The sequence below is a fragment of the Bufo gargarizans genome, chromosome 4, assembly GCF_014858855.1.
Source record: "Bufo gargarizans isolate SCDJY-AF-19 chromosome 4, ASM1485885v1, whole genome shotgun sequence".
NCBI classification, from domain to species: Eukaryota; Metazoa; Chordata; class Amphibia; order Anura; family Bufonidae; genus Bufo; species Bufo gargarizans.
In genome coordinates this window covers 365,471,304-365,489,801 of record NC_058083.1, presented here as the reverse complement: position 1 = coordinate 365,489,801, position 18,498 = coordinate 365,471,304, and the positions used below count along the sequence as shown (strand labels likewise).

Here is an 18,498-nt window from a genome sequence, read left to right as displayed (position 1 = left end):
CTCTCTAATAAGGCATATTACAAAGTTTCTTATGGTTGTTCTACTGTTGATTTATGCAAAGCTGTGTGAGAAGTGTGGCCTGGCTTCCTCCCTCCTGCTCCTTTTATGGACGTGATCTACCCTGACTTTCTGTGAAGGAACTCTGTAGTGTTCAGTACTCTTGTGTTAAAATGGACCAAAGTATTATAGCATTGATACTTTTATTGGCTAACCAGAACAATTATAATTGCAAGCTTTCAGAGCACTCCTTCATCAGGAAAGATTACAAATGAATGACAGAAAAGCACAACAGTTAAAAGATTTTGCACAAAGACATTCATGTGACATATCATTAGGGGTCTTACATCATTAAGATAAGCCAAAGCAGTAAAACTGAGTTTTTTGTGGTACAGATACTTTTTGTTACAGATTAGAGATTAAAGGGGTTTAATGTTGATGACCTATCCTGAAGATAGGTTATCAATATCTGATGGATGGGGGTCTGACTGACGGCACCCAGCTGTTTTAACAGGCTGCCGTGCAGCTGCTTCTTTTTAGCTTACCAAGCACAGCACCATCCATTGCATAGTGGCCGTGCTTTGTATTGCCGTACAGGCCCATTTATTTGAATGGAACTAAGCAGCGGCAAGGTTAGGATTCACCGACCTCCATTCTCATGATCTGTGGGGGTCACATTGATCAGCCCCACACCATTCAACCTCTTTAGGGGAGATTTTAGGGACTTTAAACATTGATGGCCTTAGGGTAAGCTGTCAATATCTGAACAGTGAAGATGTAAAAGGGGCTGCAGTGCATTTATGAAACCCATCTCCTTAACATTGGGTACACTCAGGGTCAAACCCTCCTCCCAGGATTAGGCCATCATCCATGTCCAAAGGAATTGTCCAAGGTTTTAAAAAAAAAAATGTCTGAGGTTTGTATCTGGCCTGTGTCTAGCATTGCAATGTATCGCCATGAGTAAATGAGGCAGAACTGCAAAACCACATGCAGCCCATGGACAGATGTGATACTGTTATTTTGAAAAGGATTAAAAACTGTCCCTCTTTCTTAATGTTGATCTACCCCTTTAAGGGTACTTTCACACTTGCGTTGTTGGATTCCGGCAGGCAGTTCCGTCGCCGGAACTGCCTGCCGGATCCGGAAATCTGTATGTAAACGGATACCATTTGTTGACGGATCCGTCTCTCAAATGCATTGCAATACCGGATCCGTCTCTCTGGTTGTCATCCGGAAAAGCGGATCCGGTATTTATCTTTTTCACATTTTTAAAGGTCTGTGCATGCGTCGACCGCAAAACCGAGTCCGTTTTTACTGAAACACTTGGGGCCGGATCCGGCATTAATGCATTTCAATGGAAAGTAATGCCGGATCCGGCAAGTATTCCGGAATTTTGGATGGAGAAAATACCACAGCATGCTGCTGTATTTTCTCCATCCAAAAACCGTACAGTGACTGAACTGAAGACATCCTGATGCATACTGAACGGATTGGTCTCCATTCAGTATGCATTAGGACAAAACTGATCTTTTTTTTCTGGTATTGAGCCCCTAGGACGGAACTCAATACCGGAAAAGAAAAGCGCTAATGTGAAAGTGCCCTAAGGTGTAAAGTGCAGTGTGCTTACTTGAAAGCTCAATTTTAATTATCCCTTTTACTTTTGCAGGTGGGCCAGTACACCTTACAATCTCCAGTCATGTCAACTTACAACCAGCAGCTATGGCTAATGTGTAGGATTGAATTTAGCAAAACAGATGGTAAGCCAAGCCCTGACTGTCACTCATATTACATTATTAAATGGAAAATGCACCATGCATTGAGTTAGTCACACTGTCACCTCACTTTAAAGGGGTTATCCATAGTATTGTTGAAAATTAGACATCATATAGTACATAACCATCTCTAACAAAGGTAGAACCAGCCCTGTACCTCACATGTACATCTCCCTGGTCTTTGCTTCAGTTGCTCGGCTATATTCTCTTTAGCCTGGCAGCTCAAAGAGACGTATCCTTTCTGCTGCACCTCTCTCCCTGTAATTGTCACATTTTCTAAGAGAAGATCTGGCTGGTGGCATTTGAAGGATAGAATTGAGCATGTGTGACCACCTCAGTGGTGTTACTGAGGTGGACAGTGAAATACGAAAAAGAACAAAGGGCATGTGACACTGATAGATTTTAATAAATAACTCAGTGGCTATACTAAATTTTTAATTACATGCAATTATAGAAGTATTCACATCCAGGTGGTGGTTTGAATGTAGAATATTTTTTGTGGGACAACCCTTTGAAAAGTAGAGTACATACAGCACTCTGTAGCTGTATGTTCCTTTACGCTATATTGACAGGAAAGGAAAGTTCACCAGCATCAGAAGTGATAATGGGATCTCTGTTACCTGACCTGTCATTGTAGCCCATATGCAAAAGCTAGGGCAGCATTATAATACAAGTTATGTTGTTGGGTAGGGGGCCTCATTATACACAAGGTAATAGGGCTGATAAAGTAACCACCTAGTGCTATGTCTATGCCACACAAATGTGTATTATGTGACCTGTTAGAAAGGTACATGAATGTCCTTTACCGGATGCTTGAAAAGAGAAATCAGCAGAGGTCTTTTTGACGCTTTTCTGTTCTCTATTTAAAACAAGAATGTGAACATTTGGTATCATTATACCGATTTACCTATGTTAGAGAATCCATAAAATAAATGATCTGTTTCTTTCATCATCCATTGAATTTATGCGATTTACAGGGGTCATTTAAATCCAGATTCTCACTAGTGCTTCAATATCAATTATCCTGCTCCACCATGGAGCAGAACAACGAAAATAATGGAAAAGTTGGAGTCGTCAAATGGCTATAAGGAGTGGTGCCCGACGGCCCCCATTGACTATAATTGGATATGTCGGGTTTCCAGTAGAAAACCCGTCATTTTACCCAACAACATGTTTTGTCCTGTGTTTTTAACAGAATCTGCAACAGAATCTGCAACCTCTTATGGAGCCTTCAACACCGACGTGAACATAGCCTTCCAACAGTCCAAAACTCTGCCAAAGTGTAATTAAAGAAAGAGTGTACAGATAGTCTTACTTTATTGGGTGATAAAAGTGTGCCTAATGTTTCGTGCATAGCTCACAGTACTTTTACAAAAAACTTTTTTTTTCTTCTAATTATTGTTGTTGTTATTAATAATACAATTGTTTTCCCACCTGATTGTTTATTCATCCTGTATATAGACTCCAGCTTCCAGAACAATTTTACAATATCTGTGAAAATACATGGTGTGTCTTCTGATGCAACAGTATCCTATGTAGATAACAAGGAGCACTCCCGGCCAAGGACACTTAGTTGTGCACAGGTATGTAGCATAAGGTGCTGTCTATTTTCAAAGTAAAGTTTGTTAGTTTCAGCATTATGTAGAAAATGAACTTACATTATAGTGTGTTCTGTATGCTATTTGGGGATATGGGATAATAGTCATGGGGGCGGAGCCCCTAACCTCAATGCAGGTCAGGCAGGAGAAGGAATGTAATGTCAAGCCGGAAGAGATGTAAGATTTCCCATTGTGACTATTCAGGTTAGCAGTGCCGCTCCGATGACTAGGGGCATATACATACAGCTATTCCAGGTGGTATATAATGGAACTCTCCAAAAAATTTCCAATGCACTATTAAAGCAATGATTCATATTAAAGGAGTTTTTAAGGAGGTAACCCTTTAAGAACTGTGAAAATTTTAGGTCTTTTTCCCTTTTTTACTCCCTGCCTTTCCATTCACATAGCCATATGAGGACTTGTTTACTGCATTGTATTTTCTAATGGCACCTTCTTATATTGCATGATGTAATGGAACGCTGGAAGTAAATTCCAAATGGGGTGAAATTGGGTAAAAAGTTTTATGGGTTTAGTTTTTTTGGGGAGTTTCCTATTGCAGTAAAATTGATAAGTTTCCTTCATTCTCCGTGTCAGTGTGATTACAGTGATACCAATTTATATAATTTTTCTTGTGTTTTAATATTTAAAAAAAAATAGAAACTTTGGAATCAATTCTTTCTTTACTTTTTATAGCTAGGTCTATGGAGCTGTGTAAGGATTTATTTTCTGCGTAGTGATCTGTAGTTTTTATTGTTACTATTTTGAGGTGTGTTTTGACTTTTTAGTCACTTTTAATTCACTTTTTTGGGAGGTGAAGCGATGAAAAAGAGGCTATTCAGTGTACAGGATTAATACATTTTATATTTTAGTAGTTTAGGCATTTTTTTTATGGTTTATTTTTAATATGGAACAGGGGGTGATTGACATTTGATATATTTTTTTTAAAACCTTTATTTAAATTTATTATCATTTTTTTTTTTATCTTCCCTAGGAGATTTTTCCACTTGACCATGGATTTATAAATGACCATGGCATCTGAGGGGTTAAAAGTCTTTGATAGACGTTATCTCTAATCATGAACAATGCCTTTGGGTTTCTGTTGTGTAAAACAGCAGAAACCCAATGGCATCTTTAAACCTTGGTTTGCTGCTATACATGTACGACCATGGTGCTCTCATGAGCAATCTGGCTTCCCCACAGCTTACCAAGCACAGTGCTGTACATTGTATAGCAAGTGTGCTTGGTATTGCAGCCCAGGTTCATTGAATGGGACTGAGCTGCACTTAGGCCATGTGACGCGTGATGAGCGTGATGTTACTGGCTAGGAAGAGGCAGCAGCACTTACCAGAGCTCAAAATTATTTTTGTTATATTGAAGTATTCACCCCCCCCCCCCTTGACTTTTTTCGTATTTTTTGGTGCCTCACAACCTGGAATTAACATGAATTGTTTGAGGATTTGCATCATTTATTAATTTACAGAACATGCCCACAACTTTGAAGATGTTTTTTCAATACTTTGTAGAGCCACCTTTTGCGGCAATCACAGCTCCAAGTCGCTTTGGATAAGTCTCTATGAGCTTGCCGCATCTTACCACTGGGATTTTTGCCTATTCCTCCTTGCATAACTGCCCCAGCTCCTTCAAGTTGGATGGTTTGCGATTGTGAACAGCAATCTTTAAAGGGAACCTGTCACCTCTACTATGCTACCCTCACTGAGCGTTTCTAAATGTTCATTGTGTTACCCTAAATATATAAATTGCACTTTTAATTTCATTTGCAGACTAATTCAATAAGTATTATGCATTTCTGTACTTCCTGCCTTTTATGCAAATTAACATATAAGAGTCATATCTTACTTTGTGTGACCAGAGAAGTCATATTTTCAAGCTCTGACTCATCTCAGTTTAATTTGCATATGTATCAAATCAGGTTTTTTACCACAATAAAAGCACAGAGAGCTATAGGGACTTGGTATTGCGGATGTGCTAGCGGCCATCTAGCAACCCATGTCCTCAGCTCTATACCCAAAATCCCGGTGACTGGTTCCCTTTAAGTCTGACCACAGATTTTCTATTCGATTGAGATCTGGACTTTGACTAGGCCATTCCACATTTACATGTTTCCCCTTAAACCAGTCACGTGTTGCTTTAGCATTGTGTTTGGGATCATTGTCCTGCCGGAAGGTGAACCTCCGTCCTAGCCTCAAATCACGCACAGAGTGGTACAGGTTTTGCTCAAGAATATCCCTGTACTTAGCACCATCCATCTTTGCCTCATCTCTGACTAGTTCCCCAGCCCCGGCTGCTGAAAAACATCCCCACAGCATGATGTTGCCACCACCATGTTTTACTGTGGGGAGGGTGTTCTTTGGGTGATGTGATGTGTTGGGTTTGCGCCAGACAGCGGGTTTTTTTGATGGCCAATTTTAGTTTCATCAGACCAGAGTAGGGTTGTTGCGATACCAAAATTTTGATTCAATTTCGATACCATAAAAAAAGTATTGCGATACTCGATGCCATTCGATACCACGTGAAAAATAAAAATGACAAAAAAGCAGCATGCATTCTGCATTTTATGGAACGTCCAGCCCATAATCAAACAGTCCGATCCTATTTTTTGGGGGGAACAAGGTGACTAAAAAATGCCGAATTGCGCGTTTTTTATTTTTTTATTTATTTATTTTCTGTCACAGCGTTCACCGCATAGGAGATTTTAAAAAAATATATATTTTACTGGTTCACACTTTTTGGGTGGTGGATGTTTATTTATCGTTTATATATTTTATATGTAAAATTGGGAAAGGGGGTGATTTATACTTATATTGTTTTTTTTTATTTTTTTTAGGCTTTAGGGACTAGAACCTGGGATCTTTTCATCCCTTGTCCTATTTGCCCTAATAGAGCTCTATTAGGGTGAATAGGACTTCACACTCCCTGCTGCCCTGTGGATAGTACACACAGCTGCAGGGAGATTACCATGGCAGCCAGGGCTTCAGTAGTGTCCTGGCTGCCATGGTAACTGATCGGAGCCCCAGGATTACACTGCTGGGGCTCCGATCAGAAGCTGACACTGCCACCAATAAAGAGGATTGGAGAGGACCCTGTGGCCACTGCCACCAATGAGAAGGAGGGGAGGGGACCCTGTGGCCACTGCAGCCAATGTTTATAATGCTGGGGGGGCACCTTTTAATACAAATACAGGAGGCGGGTGCCGTAGGCAGAATCACATAGCTGGTACTGACCTCTATGACTGGGCGCTGCGATCTGCAGCAGTTAACCCCTCAGGTGTGGCACCTGAGGGGTTAACTGCCACGGATCACAGCACTCTGTCATAGAGGTCGGGTGCCGGCTATGTGTTTCTGTAGCCGGCACCTGCCTCATGTATTTTTATGAATGAGTTGCTTATCTTCATTGGCGGCGCAGTGGCCACAGCCCCCCTCCCCTCCTCCGCCCTTCTCTTTTCTCATTGGTGGCAGTGGCACAGGGGGAGGGAGAGAGTGACTCCTTCTCCCCTGTGCTGCTAAGGAGAACATGGAGCGCACTTAGAGCAACGCTCGCCATGTTCTCTGATACTAGGCTGCACAGTAGATCAACCTAGTATCGATAAATGTCAAATCCTCGTATCGAATCGATACCAGTGCAAAAGTATTGATTTGGTATCGATACCCGCTACAACCCTAGACCAGAGCACCTTCCTCCATACATTTTGGGAGTCTCCTACGTGCCTTTTCGCAAACTCTCACAACGTGCCTTTTTTGTTTTTTGCTGAAAGTAATGGCTTTCTTCTGGCCACTCTGCCATAAAGCCCAACTCTATATGGAGCGTACGGCTTATTGTCGTCCTATGTACAGATACTCCAGTCTGTGCTTTGGAACTCTGCAGCTCCACCAGGGTTACCTTAGGTCTCTGTGCTGCCTCTGTTACTAATTCCCTCCTTGCCCAGTGCGTGAGTTTTGGTGGGTGGCTGTCTTTTGGCAGGTTTGCTGTTGTGCCATGTTCTTTCCATTTGGGTGTGATAGATTTGATGGTGCTTCTGGGGATCATCAAAGATTTGGATATTTTTCTATAACCTAACCCTGACTTGTACTTCTCAACAACATTGTCCATTACTTGTTTAGAGAGTTCTTTGGTCTTCATGGCAGTGTTTGGTTAGTGACGCTCTTGCTTAGGTGTTGCAGCCTTTGGGGCCTTTCAGAAAAGGTGTGTATATGTAATGACAGATCATGTGACACTTAGATTGCACACAGGTGAACATCATTTCACTAATTATGTGACTTCTGAAGGTAATTGGTTGCACCAGAGCTTTTTATGGGCTTCCTAACAAAGGGTTTTCTCTTTTCACTTCACCAACTTAGACTATTGTGTTCTGAGCCATCACATAAAATTCAGATTAACAAAACATTGAACTTAAGGCTGTAATATAACAAAATACGAAAAAAGTCAAGGTGGTTGAATACTTTTGCAAGGCACTGTAAAAGGCCACTAAAAGTATATTTAAAGGGAACCTGTTACATTGAACATGATGTCTGAGCCGAAGGCAGCATGTTATAGAGCAAGAGGAGCTGAGCAGATTGATATATAGTTTTATGGGAAAAGATTCAGTAAAACTTGTATTTTATCCATTTATGCCAAGCTCATTCTGAACTTTGAAGTCAAGGAGGTGGTCCTATCAGTGATTGACATCCTTCCCTCTATGACTGTGTATACAAAGATAGCTGTCAATCACTGATAGGACCGCCCCTTGACTTCAAAGTTCAGAATGAGCTTGGTGTAAATGGATAAAAGACAAGTTAATGTTTTTAAGTGACAAGATTCCATATATAAATCTGTTCAGCTCCTCTTGCTCTAGAATATGCTTCCTGCAGATAATTTTGCATTTCCCTTTAACAGTTATATAAAAATATATTAAATATTTTTACACTGTACATACTCATGCTTTCAGTCTTTTTGGTTTCAGAAATGTGACGAAATTATAATAGTCCATCTTGGATATTTGAACTATACCCAGTATAATCTTGATGTCCGCTTTGATGATCTTAACAAGCTTAGATACACCATTACATCTGTCACATTTACAGTAAGTACAATTGATTAAACCCATTCTGAGCATATTAAACATATTTATGGCAATTTTTTGCTGCTTAACTTTTGTCTCTCAAACTTGGCATAGGATGGATATAAAGCAGTGTTTATCACATGAGCAACATATTACAATAAAACCCATACATGCTTGGAGGTAGAGGCACTGTGATCGGCTGTATATTTTAAAGCGGTTTATGACTTATCCTTAGGATAGGCCATCAATATCACATTCCCTTCATTGTTTACCACACTTTATCTGTACTTTTAGTAGTGTCTGATTTATAGTTCACTACAGTTTCATATCATTCAAGTGAATGGGACTGAGCTGAAATCCCAGGCACAGACGCTAATTAAACTATGACAATGAAAAGGAGCAACTGATGCCCCAGGGTGCAAAGAGTGAGACCCCACTGATCTAATATTGATGGCCTATCCTTATTATCTTTCTCTATACATTTAACAACAAAAAAAATTAATTAATGTCATGTTATCTGATCAAACAGTGGTTTACTATTGACATGTAGGTTAGAAAGTGTTTTACTTTTTCTTTTAGTGGAAGACCTACAACCCAACATTTTCTCAAGTTGAAATCTGGTTCCGTTTTGTGTTTGTTGTGCTCACTTTCATGGTGACTGTAAGTACATATGGCAGTGTCACAGCTGCCAACCACTGTGGACGACTTAGGATACTTCCACACTAGCGTTTTCAATTCTGCTATTGAGACCCGTCATAGGATCTCAGTAGCGGAAGAAAAAGCTTCAGCACTCAAATGCATCCCATTTTGTTTGGTTGCGCTCCCATCGTGGACAGAGTAAGGCTGCAAGCAGCGTTTTTCTGTCCGCAATGTGGTGCAGAGCAAGACAATTGAAAACGGATTGACTTTCAGTGGTGGTCATGACAAATTCATCATGGCTATATAAGGCATAATACAACCGGATCCGTTTATGATGGATGCAGGCGGTTGTATTATTCTAACAGAAGAGTTTTTGCAGATCCATGACGGATCCGCACAAAATGCTAGTGTGAAGGTAGCCTGATCTAAAATAAAAATAAAAAATTGCTGACAAATTTCAAAATAAGACATGAATCCTGAAAATAATAGTAATAAAAAGTAATATTTATGTCTGAGCTGTCCACAGTTTAAAATACAAAAACATGTCAAATGAGAAGAACTCATTTAATTTAAGCCTTGAAAATCCTCAGGATAGGTCATCAGTATCTGTAGGAGTCTAGCCTCAGGCACCACCACTAATAAGCCATTGGAAGTGACCATGGCACTTGGGCGAGTGCTAGGGCCTCTTCCTCTGCCTATGACATCGCATCCATCGACCTTTGTGCAGCTTAGTGCTGTTCAAGGGATTGGAATTGTCAGGCAACAATGATCACATATTCGTGGTTTGTTCTGAGCATAGGTCATCAATATTTCAGTCCTCTAAAACAACTTTAATGGGAACCTGTCACTGGGATTTTGTGTATAGAGCTGAGGAAATGGGTTGCTAGCTGGCCGCTAGCACATCCCCAATATCCAGTCCCCATAGCTCTGTGTGCTTTTATTGTGTTAAAAAAAAGATTTGATTCATATGCAAATTAACCTGAGATGGACTCATCTCTGGTTAATTTGCATATGTATAAAATCGTTTTTTTACACAATAAAAGCACACAGAGCTATGGGGACTGGGTATTGCGGATGTGCTAGCGGCTATCTAACAACCTATGTCCCCAGCTTTATACACAAAATCGCGGTGACAGGTTCCCTTTAAGCACTGACAAAATCACATAACACGTTTTTGGCTCTAACACCTTTCCTCGTGCAATGGATGTACATGAACCAGCTCAGGATATGAATGAGTTTGCAATATTCAATATGAACACAGCAGCATTTATAGTGAATTATAGAATAGTAATAACGATGCAAGCCTCCAAACTTCAGTATTAAAACTCCTAGTTCACTTAAATTTCCTTTTACAGACACTAGCCAGAAGTCCTATATTTTTATGGACTGTTCTTGAATTAATGGGGAGTTTCCAACTCTGAGCACGTTTCATATCTATAATCAGTCAAGTGATGCACAAGTGGTAGGGCAAGTAAAGAATTGAAATAATTCAAATGTCAGGGCCTTTTATAAAAGGTGTTGGAGACAGGAAGCCATATTAATCCCAAGACATTAAAGGTCTTACAAATATTAAAGAGGTAGAAACAATGTATAAGACTGGCACTCAATTTATGTGGGTCATATGCAAAAAATCACAATTTATTAATGTATAATTCTAAAAATAGATGATGAAGATATAATAAAACTGAGTTATTAAAAACTAACAATAAAAATACAAATACAAATAAAAATGACACTGCGTGATTCCACTTGGATCACCTCTAAAAACTTCACAATTCATGATGGTGATACATATCTATTGCTAAATGAAGTGGAAACAGAGCGCCTACACAGGGACGGAGAAGAGAGAAAGGATGAATCACAATAAACTCTCAAAAATTAAGGGACTCTATATACAGAGTCCCTTAATTAGCTGTGCAGGAAGGTGAATCCAACAGTAGTAGTAAAAAGTCCTCCTCTGAGATCTGAGGATAACTAATTGTAGATAGCAATATGTTCCTACACAAATCTCTGAATATATTTACCTGAGGGAGGTGATCGGGCCACAGAAAGCGCACAGTGAGCCTATGATCGTCCAAACATGCAACAGTTCAGTCCATCAGGCGCAATACAGATTCTGTCATCAGAGCTGCTTTGAGCCAAGTCTGTGACTGGCAATTAGGTAAGGGCGGTAGGTAAAGTGGTACTATATGTCTTACCGGTAAAGTGTCAAAGCCGGTGACTGTTGGTTCCCTACCGCAAACTCCTACTCACCACACCATGCGTCTGTATGTCTTCCCGTCGACGTCCTCGCTCACGTTTCTGTCAAAGATCGCGAGACCGGCCTTTCAATTAACGTATTCTAGTTGTAGGTAGGACAATCCTAGAGATGTAGGACTTTGGAGTGCTCCAATTATTGTTTAATCTGTCCATCCAAGAATATTGATCAATATTTCCGGTTAGAGCAGGACTGGAGCAAAAGTTGATCCTTGCGGTTTAGTTGCGTTTTCTATGCGATTTTTATAATCTTCATGTGCGTTTTATGTATATTATCTCCACACTACTGTAATTAAGCTATGTGATGAAGGAAAAAGATCTGCAACATTGCTATCTTTGAAAAAAGGTGAAAAAAGTGATAAACATGGACAGATAGTGAAAGGGGATACACCCCCATATTAAATAGCAAAACCCATACACATTTATGCAAGGACATAATCCTATACGGTATGTGTCTATTGAAAGGATACTCCTCAAAATCAATTGTGATATATAGCATAAATATATAGCATTGAAATAATTGACACAATCGTACATAATATAGTCAATATCTCATCTTTATCCCATAGTTTCTATCCTAGAGTAGCTTGGGGTTTATACTATATATCACAATTGATTTTGAAGAGTATCCTTTCAATAGACACATACCGTATTGGATTATGTCCTTGCAAAATGTGTATGGGTTTTGCTATTTAATATGGGGGTGTATCCCCTTTCACTATCTGTCCATGTTTATCACTTTTTTCACCTTTTTTTAAAGATAGCAATGTTGCAGATCTTTTTCCTTCATCACATAGCTTAATTACAGTAGTGTGGAGATAATATACATAAAACGCACATGAAGATTATAAAATCGCATAGAAAACGCAACTAAACCGCAAGGATCAACTTTTGCTCCAGTCCTGCTCTAACCGGAAATATTGATCAATATTCTTGGATGGACTGATTAAACAAAGTCCTACATCTCTAGGATTGTCCTACCTACAACTGGAATACGTTAATTGAAAGGCCGGTCTCGCGATCTTTGACAGAAACCACGTGACAGCCAGTGGTGAGCGAGGACGCATACGGGGAGACATACAGACGCATGGTGTGGTGAGTAGGAGTTTGCGGTACGGAGCAACAGTCACCAGCTTTGACACTTTACCGGTAAGACATATAGTACCACTTTACCTACCGCCCTTACCTAATTGCCAGTCACAGACTTGGCTCAAAGCAGCTCTGATGACAGAATCTGTATTGCACCTGATGGACTGAACTGTTGCACGTTTGGACGATCATAGGCTCACTGTGCGCTGTCTGTGGCCCGATCACCTCCCTCAGGTGAATATTCAGAGATTTGTGTAGGAACATATTGTTATCTACAATTAGTTATCCTCAGATCTTAGAGGAGGACTTTTTACTACTACTGTTGGATTCACCTTCCTGCACAGCTAATTACGGGACTCTGTATACACGTTTTGAGAGTTTATTGTGATTCATCCTTTCTCTCTTCTCCGTCCCTGTGTAGGCGCTCTGTTTCCACTTCATTTAGTAATGGATATGTGTCACCATCATGAATTGTGAAGTTTAGAGGTGATCCGAGTGGAATCACGCAGTGTCATTTTTTTTTTTGTATTTTGTTATTGTTATTTTTTAATAACTCAGAGTTTTATTATATCTTTGTCTATTTTTAGAATTATACATTAATAAATTGTGATTTTTTGCATATGACCCACATAAATTGAGTGCCAGTCTTATACATTGTTTCTACTTCTGTTAATTATCTTCTGATTGGGTGATCAGTGAAGACTAGAGCACCTATTCCATGCTGAGAAGGTGTTGAGCTACCCACGCAAATTATATTCACTCAAATATTAAAGAGGTTCTTTGCCTTCTTACTGATGATCTCTCCTTTGGATAGGTCATCAGCATCTGATTGGCCCCTCGACGATCAGCTGTTTGGGAAGGCAGCGGCACTAGCAGTAGCTCCATTGACTTCAATGAGGCTAGGCTGTGCCCAGGCCACGTATCCTAGTCGTGCCGCCACTGACCAGCGGGAAGCTGCAAGAAGGCCGCAACACTACTACCAGTGTTTCTGCCTTCTCAAATATCTGATCAGTGGGGGTCCCGAGTGTCTGGCACCCGCCGATCAGATGCTGTAAGAAAAAGGTAAAGAACCCCTTTAATATTTTTAATGTCTTGGGATTAAAGCGCCCCAGTAGAAGACAGGATAAGTGGCAGGTGAGTTGAGCTCAAGAATGAAGTTGTACTTTATTCCTACAGAAGATCAGAGTTCACTATTCCAGCTCTACCCACTAATATGGTCTCTTAACCCCAGATATAGACCTGTGTAATTATGAGTTTATCATGCATTAGAGCAGACTTATCAAGGTGGATGAGTGCCAGGATCACATTACTGCAGGCCCGAATCATAGCAAATAGTTTTCCATCTTGTTGAAGGAGAGAAGGAAATACAATTGGCATAGTGGAATAACTTTGACCTCAAGCATTGTCCAAAGCAGGTGGTTGTACTGGTTGCACAGATGTCAGGTTTCCTGCGCATGCAAACTGATTTATAGATTGCTCCCTTAAAATTTACTTCATGGCACAATGGGACCTGGAAGCAGTGTTGGACCTGGAAAACATGATAGGAATGTCCAGATACTTGTATTAGTGTGCTTCACAAACTGTGATAAAAACCAAACCAGATTTTGAGAAAACTAGTTGCAGTTTGATTCACTAGCCACACATAGCACAACATATAGATGTGCCTTAATAAGCATTAATGTGGCTTGTCCATTTTTGATAAGTTTGTAAACTTTTTAGAAGTATGGCTTTGTAGTATGTAGCACATGTGTGCAGCCAATCCATTCAATTCCATGGGAGTTCCTGAGATAGCCAGTACAGCATTTGAAAAAAGAAGCAGCACACAAACTTGTATGGGTGTGCAAAAAATCCTCCTGGGGGACCGGAGACCAAGGTCCCAAATGTAGACAAAAAAAGAGAAGGCAGCACTCCAAATTGTGAAGAAAAGAGGACGATTTATTCACCCAACCAGCAGCAACGTTTCAGCTCTCACAATGGAGCCTTTATCCAGCTGAGTAACATGTGCAAAATAGCATACATAAATAGTGGTAGTGATTAACACACCAATACATTAATTAATAATACAATAAAGTGCAAGTGCTTAAAAATACAGTCACAATGATATTATAATCCATCCATAATCATAGTATAAGTCTGTTAATTCATGAATATCGTCATACAAAATCCATGATCAATTCAAAAAGTGTAAAAAAAAATCAAAAAAGATCAAAAACGACGGCACATGCACCGCTGGATCAATCATCGCGAGATTCACATGACTTCTGAGTATCCAAAAAACCACACCATAGATGGCCGTCGTTATTGATTTTTTTACACTTTTTGAATTGATCATGGATTTTGTATGACGATATTCATGAATTAACAGACTTATACTATGATTATGGATGCATTATAATATCCATCCATTGTGAGAGCTGAAACGTTGCTGCTGGTTGGGTGAACCAGCATTTGGCTATCTCCGAAACTCCCATGGAAATGAATGGAGTGGCCATGCACATGTGTGTCAGGCCCCTGTTCTCGTGATCGGTGGGGGTTCCAGCGGTAGGACCCCCACTGATCTGATGGCTACCCCCTAATCTGTGGATAGAGTATAACTTGTACCTACCATAATACCTCTTTAATAATGTTATTATTTTTCTTTTGCAGTGTTTATTTACACATTCACTTCGTAAATTTTCCATGAGAGACTGGGGTATAGAACAAAAATGGATGTCGATCCTCTTACCTCTGCTTCTCCTCTATAATGGTAAAAGGATTTATGTTCTTTCAAGGCCGCCTAAGATTTATCTGACAGTAGAGAAAGAATTCACATAGCACCCATATGCATATTTCTTGGCAGTAGAGAAGTGTGCTCCATTTTCTATTGAGCTAGTGCTAGGTTATATTCAGTAGCTCGCAGACAGACATATTTTACTTATTAATGTGGCTATATGAATATTTCATTGTGGTGTTCTTATTGTACAGTCTGTTTACTACCCACTGGGATAAAGTGGCCACCAGATGAAATCATGCCTTCACTTATCTAAATGGCATTAATACATAGGGCGCATTGAATAGTCACAGACAGTTATTTGGATAACACTTGAGTGCCTTATTTACTTACAGCATATATTACCTAACCTCTTCTCACCCAGTGCCATCATAGTATGATGATGCAAGCAGGATGTTAATGCTCAGTGACTGCCCTGGGATGGCGCAGGCTCATGATCTGTACCCATGACATCACTTATAGGCGTCAGCTGTATTAAACAGTTGACACACTGATCGGACTGCCTGGTCAATGCTGAAAGCAGCATCTAAATGGGTAGAGAGAGATAGAGGGCTCCCTCTTTCACACTATCTTGCCCCCCTCCAGTATACAATTGCAGGGTACCGAGAGGACTCCTCAGCCGTATGGCTATTTTGCCAGCTTTTACAGTAGCTGAAATAATACACTGTATATGACCGATCAGAGAATCACATTGTCCCCCTACTGAGACATAGAAAAAGAGTAAAACAAATTTAAAAAAATAACAAAATTGCCTCTCTTGTTTATAATCTCCTTTATGTATGTAAAAACAAACATTCAAAATATGTGTACTTGTATTGCTGTGTCTTGCATATCACATACAATAAGATCACTTATCCCATATAGTGAACGTCATAAAAAAAAAATTGATGCAAAAATTGCATTTTTTTCATTAATGTTCATTCAACCTCACAAAGATCCGCAAGAAAAAGTGATCAAAATGCCATATGAACCCCAAAATGGTACCTTTGACTTGCCCTGCAAGAAAACAAGCGCTCATACAGCTCTGTCCACGAAAAACTAAAAATGTTTGGGTCATTGAATTTGGTAACTTTTCATATTGGATAAATCTTACTGACATGCACAATAAAGTTACCATATCGCTTACAACACACGGTGAATGCCATAAAAAAAAGCCCTAAAAACAACTGTGTAATTGATGTCTGTTCACACGGTCAACCCAAATTTCTTTCAAAAAAGTTATACATAAAATGTATACCAAAATGATACTGTTAAAAAGTGCAACTTGTCCTGCAATAAAACAACCTCTCATACAGCTTTGTCAACAGAAAAATAAAATTATAACTTTTGAAATGTGGAGATGGAAAGTCTGAAATAGGTGGTGTCTTTAAAGAGGACCTGCCATCACAAAATGCATTGTAATCTGACAGCACCATGTTATAGAGCAGGAGGAGCTGAGCAGATTGATATGTACTTTGTGGGCAAAGATTCAGTAAAACTTGTAATTTATCCATTTTAAGCCTCTTCTCTTTCTGCCTTCAGTTGTACACGGGGAGGTGTTATCAGTGATTAATAGCACTCCCTGTGAAAGTGAATATACAAAGATAGCTGCTATGTAGCTGTACACCAGGGACGTCTTAAGTTCAGAAAGAGCAGAGGTTTAAACGGGTTTTCCCACTTCAGCAAATGGCATTCATTGTGTAGAAAAACAAGGCACTTACTAATGTATTATTATCCACATTGCTTCCCTTGCTGGCTAGATTCATTTTTCCATCACATTATACACTGTTCGTTTCCATGGTTACGACCACCCTGCAATCCATCAGTGGTGGCCGTGCTTGCACACTATAGGAGAAAGCTCTAGCCTATGTGCGCTCCCACGGCCCTGGCCACCAGAGAGACTGGAGCTTTTTCCTATAGATGCAAGCACGACCACCGCTGTTGGATTGCAGGGTCGTCATCACCATAGAAACAAGCAGTGTATCGTGATGAAAAAATGAATCAATCCAGCAAAGGAAACAATATGGATAATAACAATACATTAGTAACTGCCTTGTGTTAACGTTCTCTACATGATAAATGCCATTTGCTAAAGTGAAACAAAAGGTTTGCTAAATCTTTTCCCACAACACTATATATAAATCTCTGCTCCGCTACTCTTGAGGTCTCTACTAGGATGAAAACAAGTCTACTGCACATGTACCAGTATATAATCACGCAGCGTTTGCACAAGAAGATGCTGCCAGGCATGATGACAGCTGATTGCTGACCCTGTCAATCAAACTTCAGAGGAAGTGGCTGCGGGTCTGAAGAAGGGGTTCTTTTGTGCACCGTGGCAGCGGGAATGCCCTCGGTGCAGGGAAAAGCTCATTTGCAATCCGTATAAATGAGGCATGGAATTTGAAGGGATTAAACAAAACTCTATGCACCATTAGAGATTATGATACATATCTGATAACATTTGAAACCAAATGTTAAGTTTGTCCTATTTCCCCCTGTCCCCATTGTTCCTTTTGTGGGAGAAATCTGAAAACGTACAGGCTCAGGTCATTAATTTGTACTCCTATAAACCCTTTTAGCTGTTATTGTGGTTTTGCATTTGATCAAGGAGGTTTGAGCTGGTGTTGCAGGTAGATTGAAGGAGACAATATTTCTCTTGTTTCCTTCCAGATCCATTCTTCCCTCTCACATTCCTGGTTAATAGCTGGTTCCCTGGTATGCTGGATGACCTCTTTCAATCACTCTTTCTTTGTGCTTTGTTGCTCTTTTGGCTTTGTGTCTACCATGGCATTCGGGTGCAGGTACGTTATGGAATTAAGTATCTGACAACATGACATTAAGCAAACTATATTGTACATGTATGTAATTTAATATTCATACAATATGCATTTTATTTTTATATTCTTTTGATCCATGAAAAGAATAAAAAAATAAATGGATCCTGAGCATCAGTTATGCATATTTGAGCCATTTCCACCGGCGATCCGTTATTTTAGACGGGTACAAAAAAAGTCCTGTACAAGAAGTATATCCTTTAAAACCAGTAAACTAGTATACATTTGTAGCTTAATTGTATAGAACTGGTTTTCTCTTTATATTTAGGGTGAGAGGAAGTGCACAACATTTTATTTGCCCAAATTCCTTATAGTTGGACTGCTTTGGCTTGCCTCTGTGACACTAGGAATATGGCAGACGTAAGTATTGACACTGTTGTCTGTTGCGTGTTACTAATCGCATGCCACCTACATTTTCACTTTCCTATTAAGTAGGAGTTGCTTTGAGCTTGAAGGCGGATCCATATTTATTACTACTGTCCAGTCTACATAGTATGTGTTAAATGTA

At 39.8% G+C, this 18,498-nt stretch overlaps 1 protein-coding gene across 3 annotated transcripts in view; it reads left to right on the top strand.

Annotated features, from left to right (window-relative positions):
- Positions 1–18,498, top strand: part of TMEM181 (transmembrane protein 181) — a 169,722-nt gene that overhangs the window by 139,314 nt on the left and 11,910 nt on the right. For all 3 annotated transcript variants that reach the window (XM_044289655.1, XM_044289656.1, XM_044289657.1), the window contains 7 exons: positions 1,664–1,754; positions 3,231–3,352; positions 8,325–8,444; positions 9,003–9,083; positions 15,054–15,153; positions 17,827–17,957; positions 18,259–18,350. In XM_044289655.1, the coding sequence (XP_044145590.1) occupies positions 1,664–1,754; positions 3,231–3,352; positions 8,325–8,444; positions 9,003–9,083; positions 15,054–15,153; positions 17,827–17,957; positions 18,259–18,350 (737 nt within the window). The remainder of the gene's footprint in view (positions 1–1,663; positions 1,755–3,230; positions 3,353–8,324; positions 8,445–9,002; positions 9,084–15,053; positions 15,154–17,826; positions 17,958–18,258; positions 18,351–18,498) is intronic.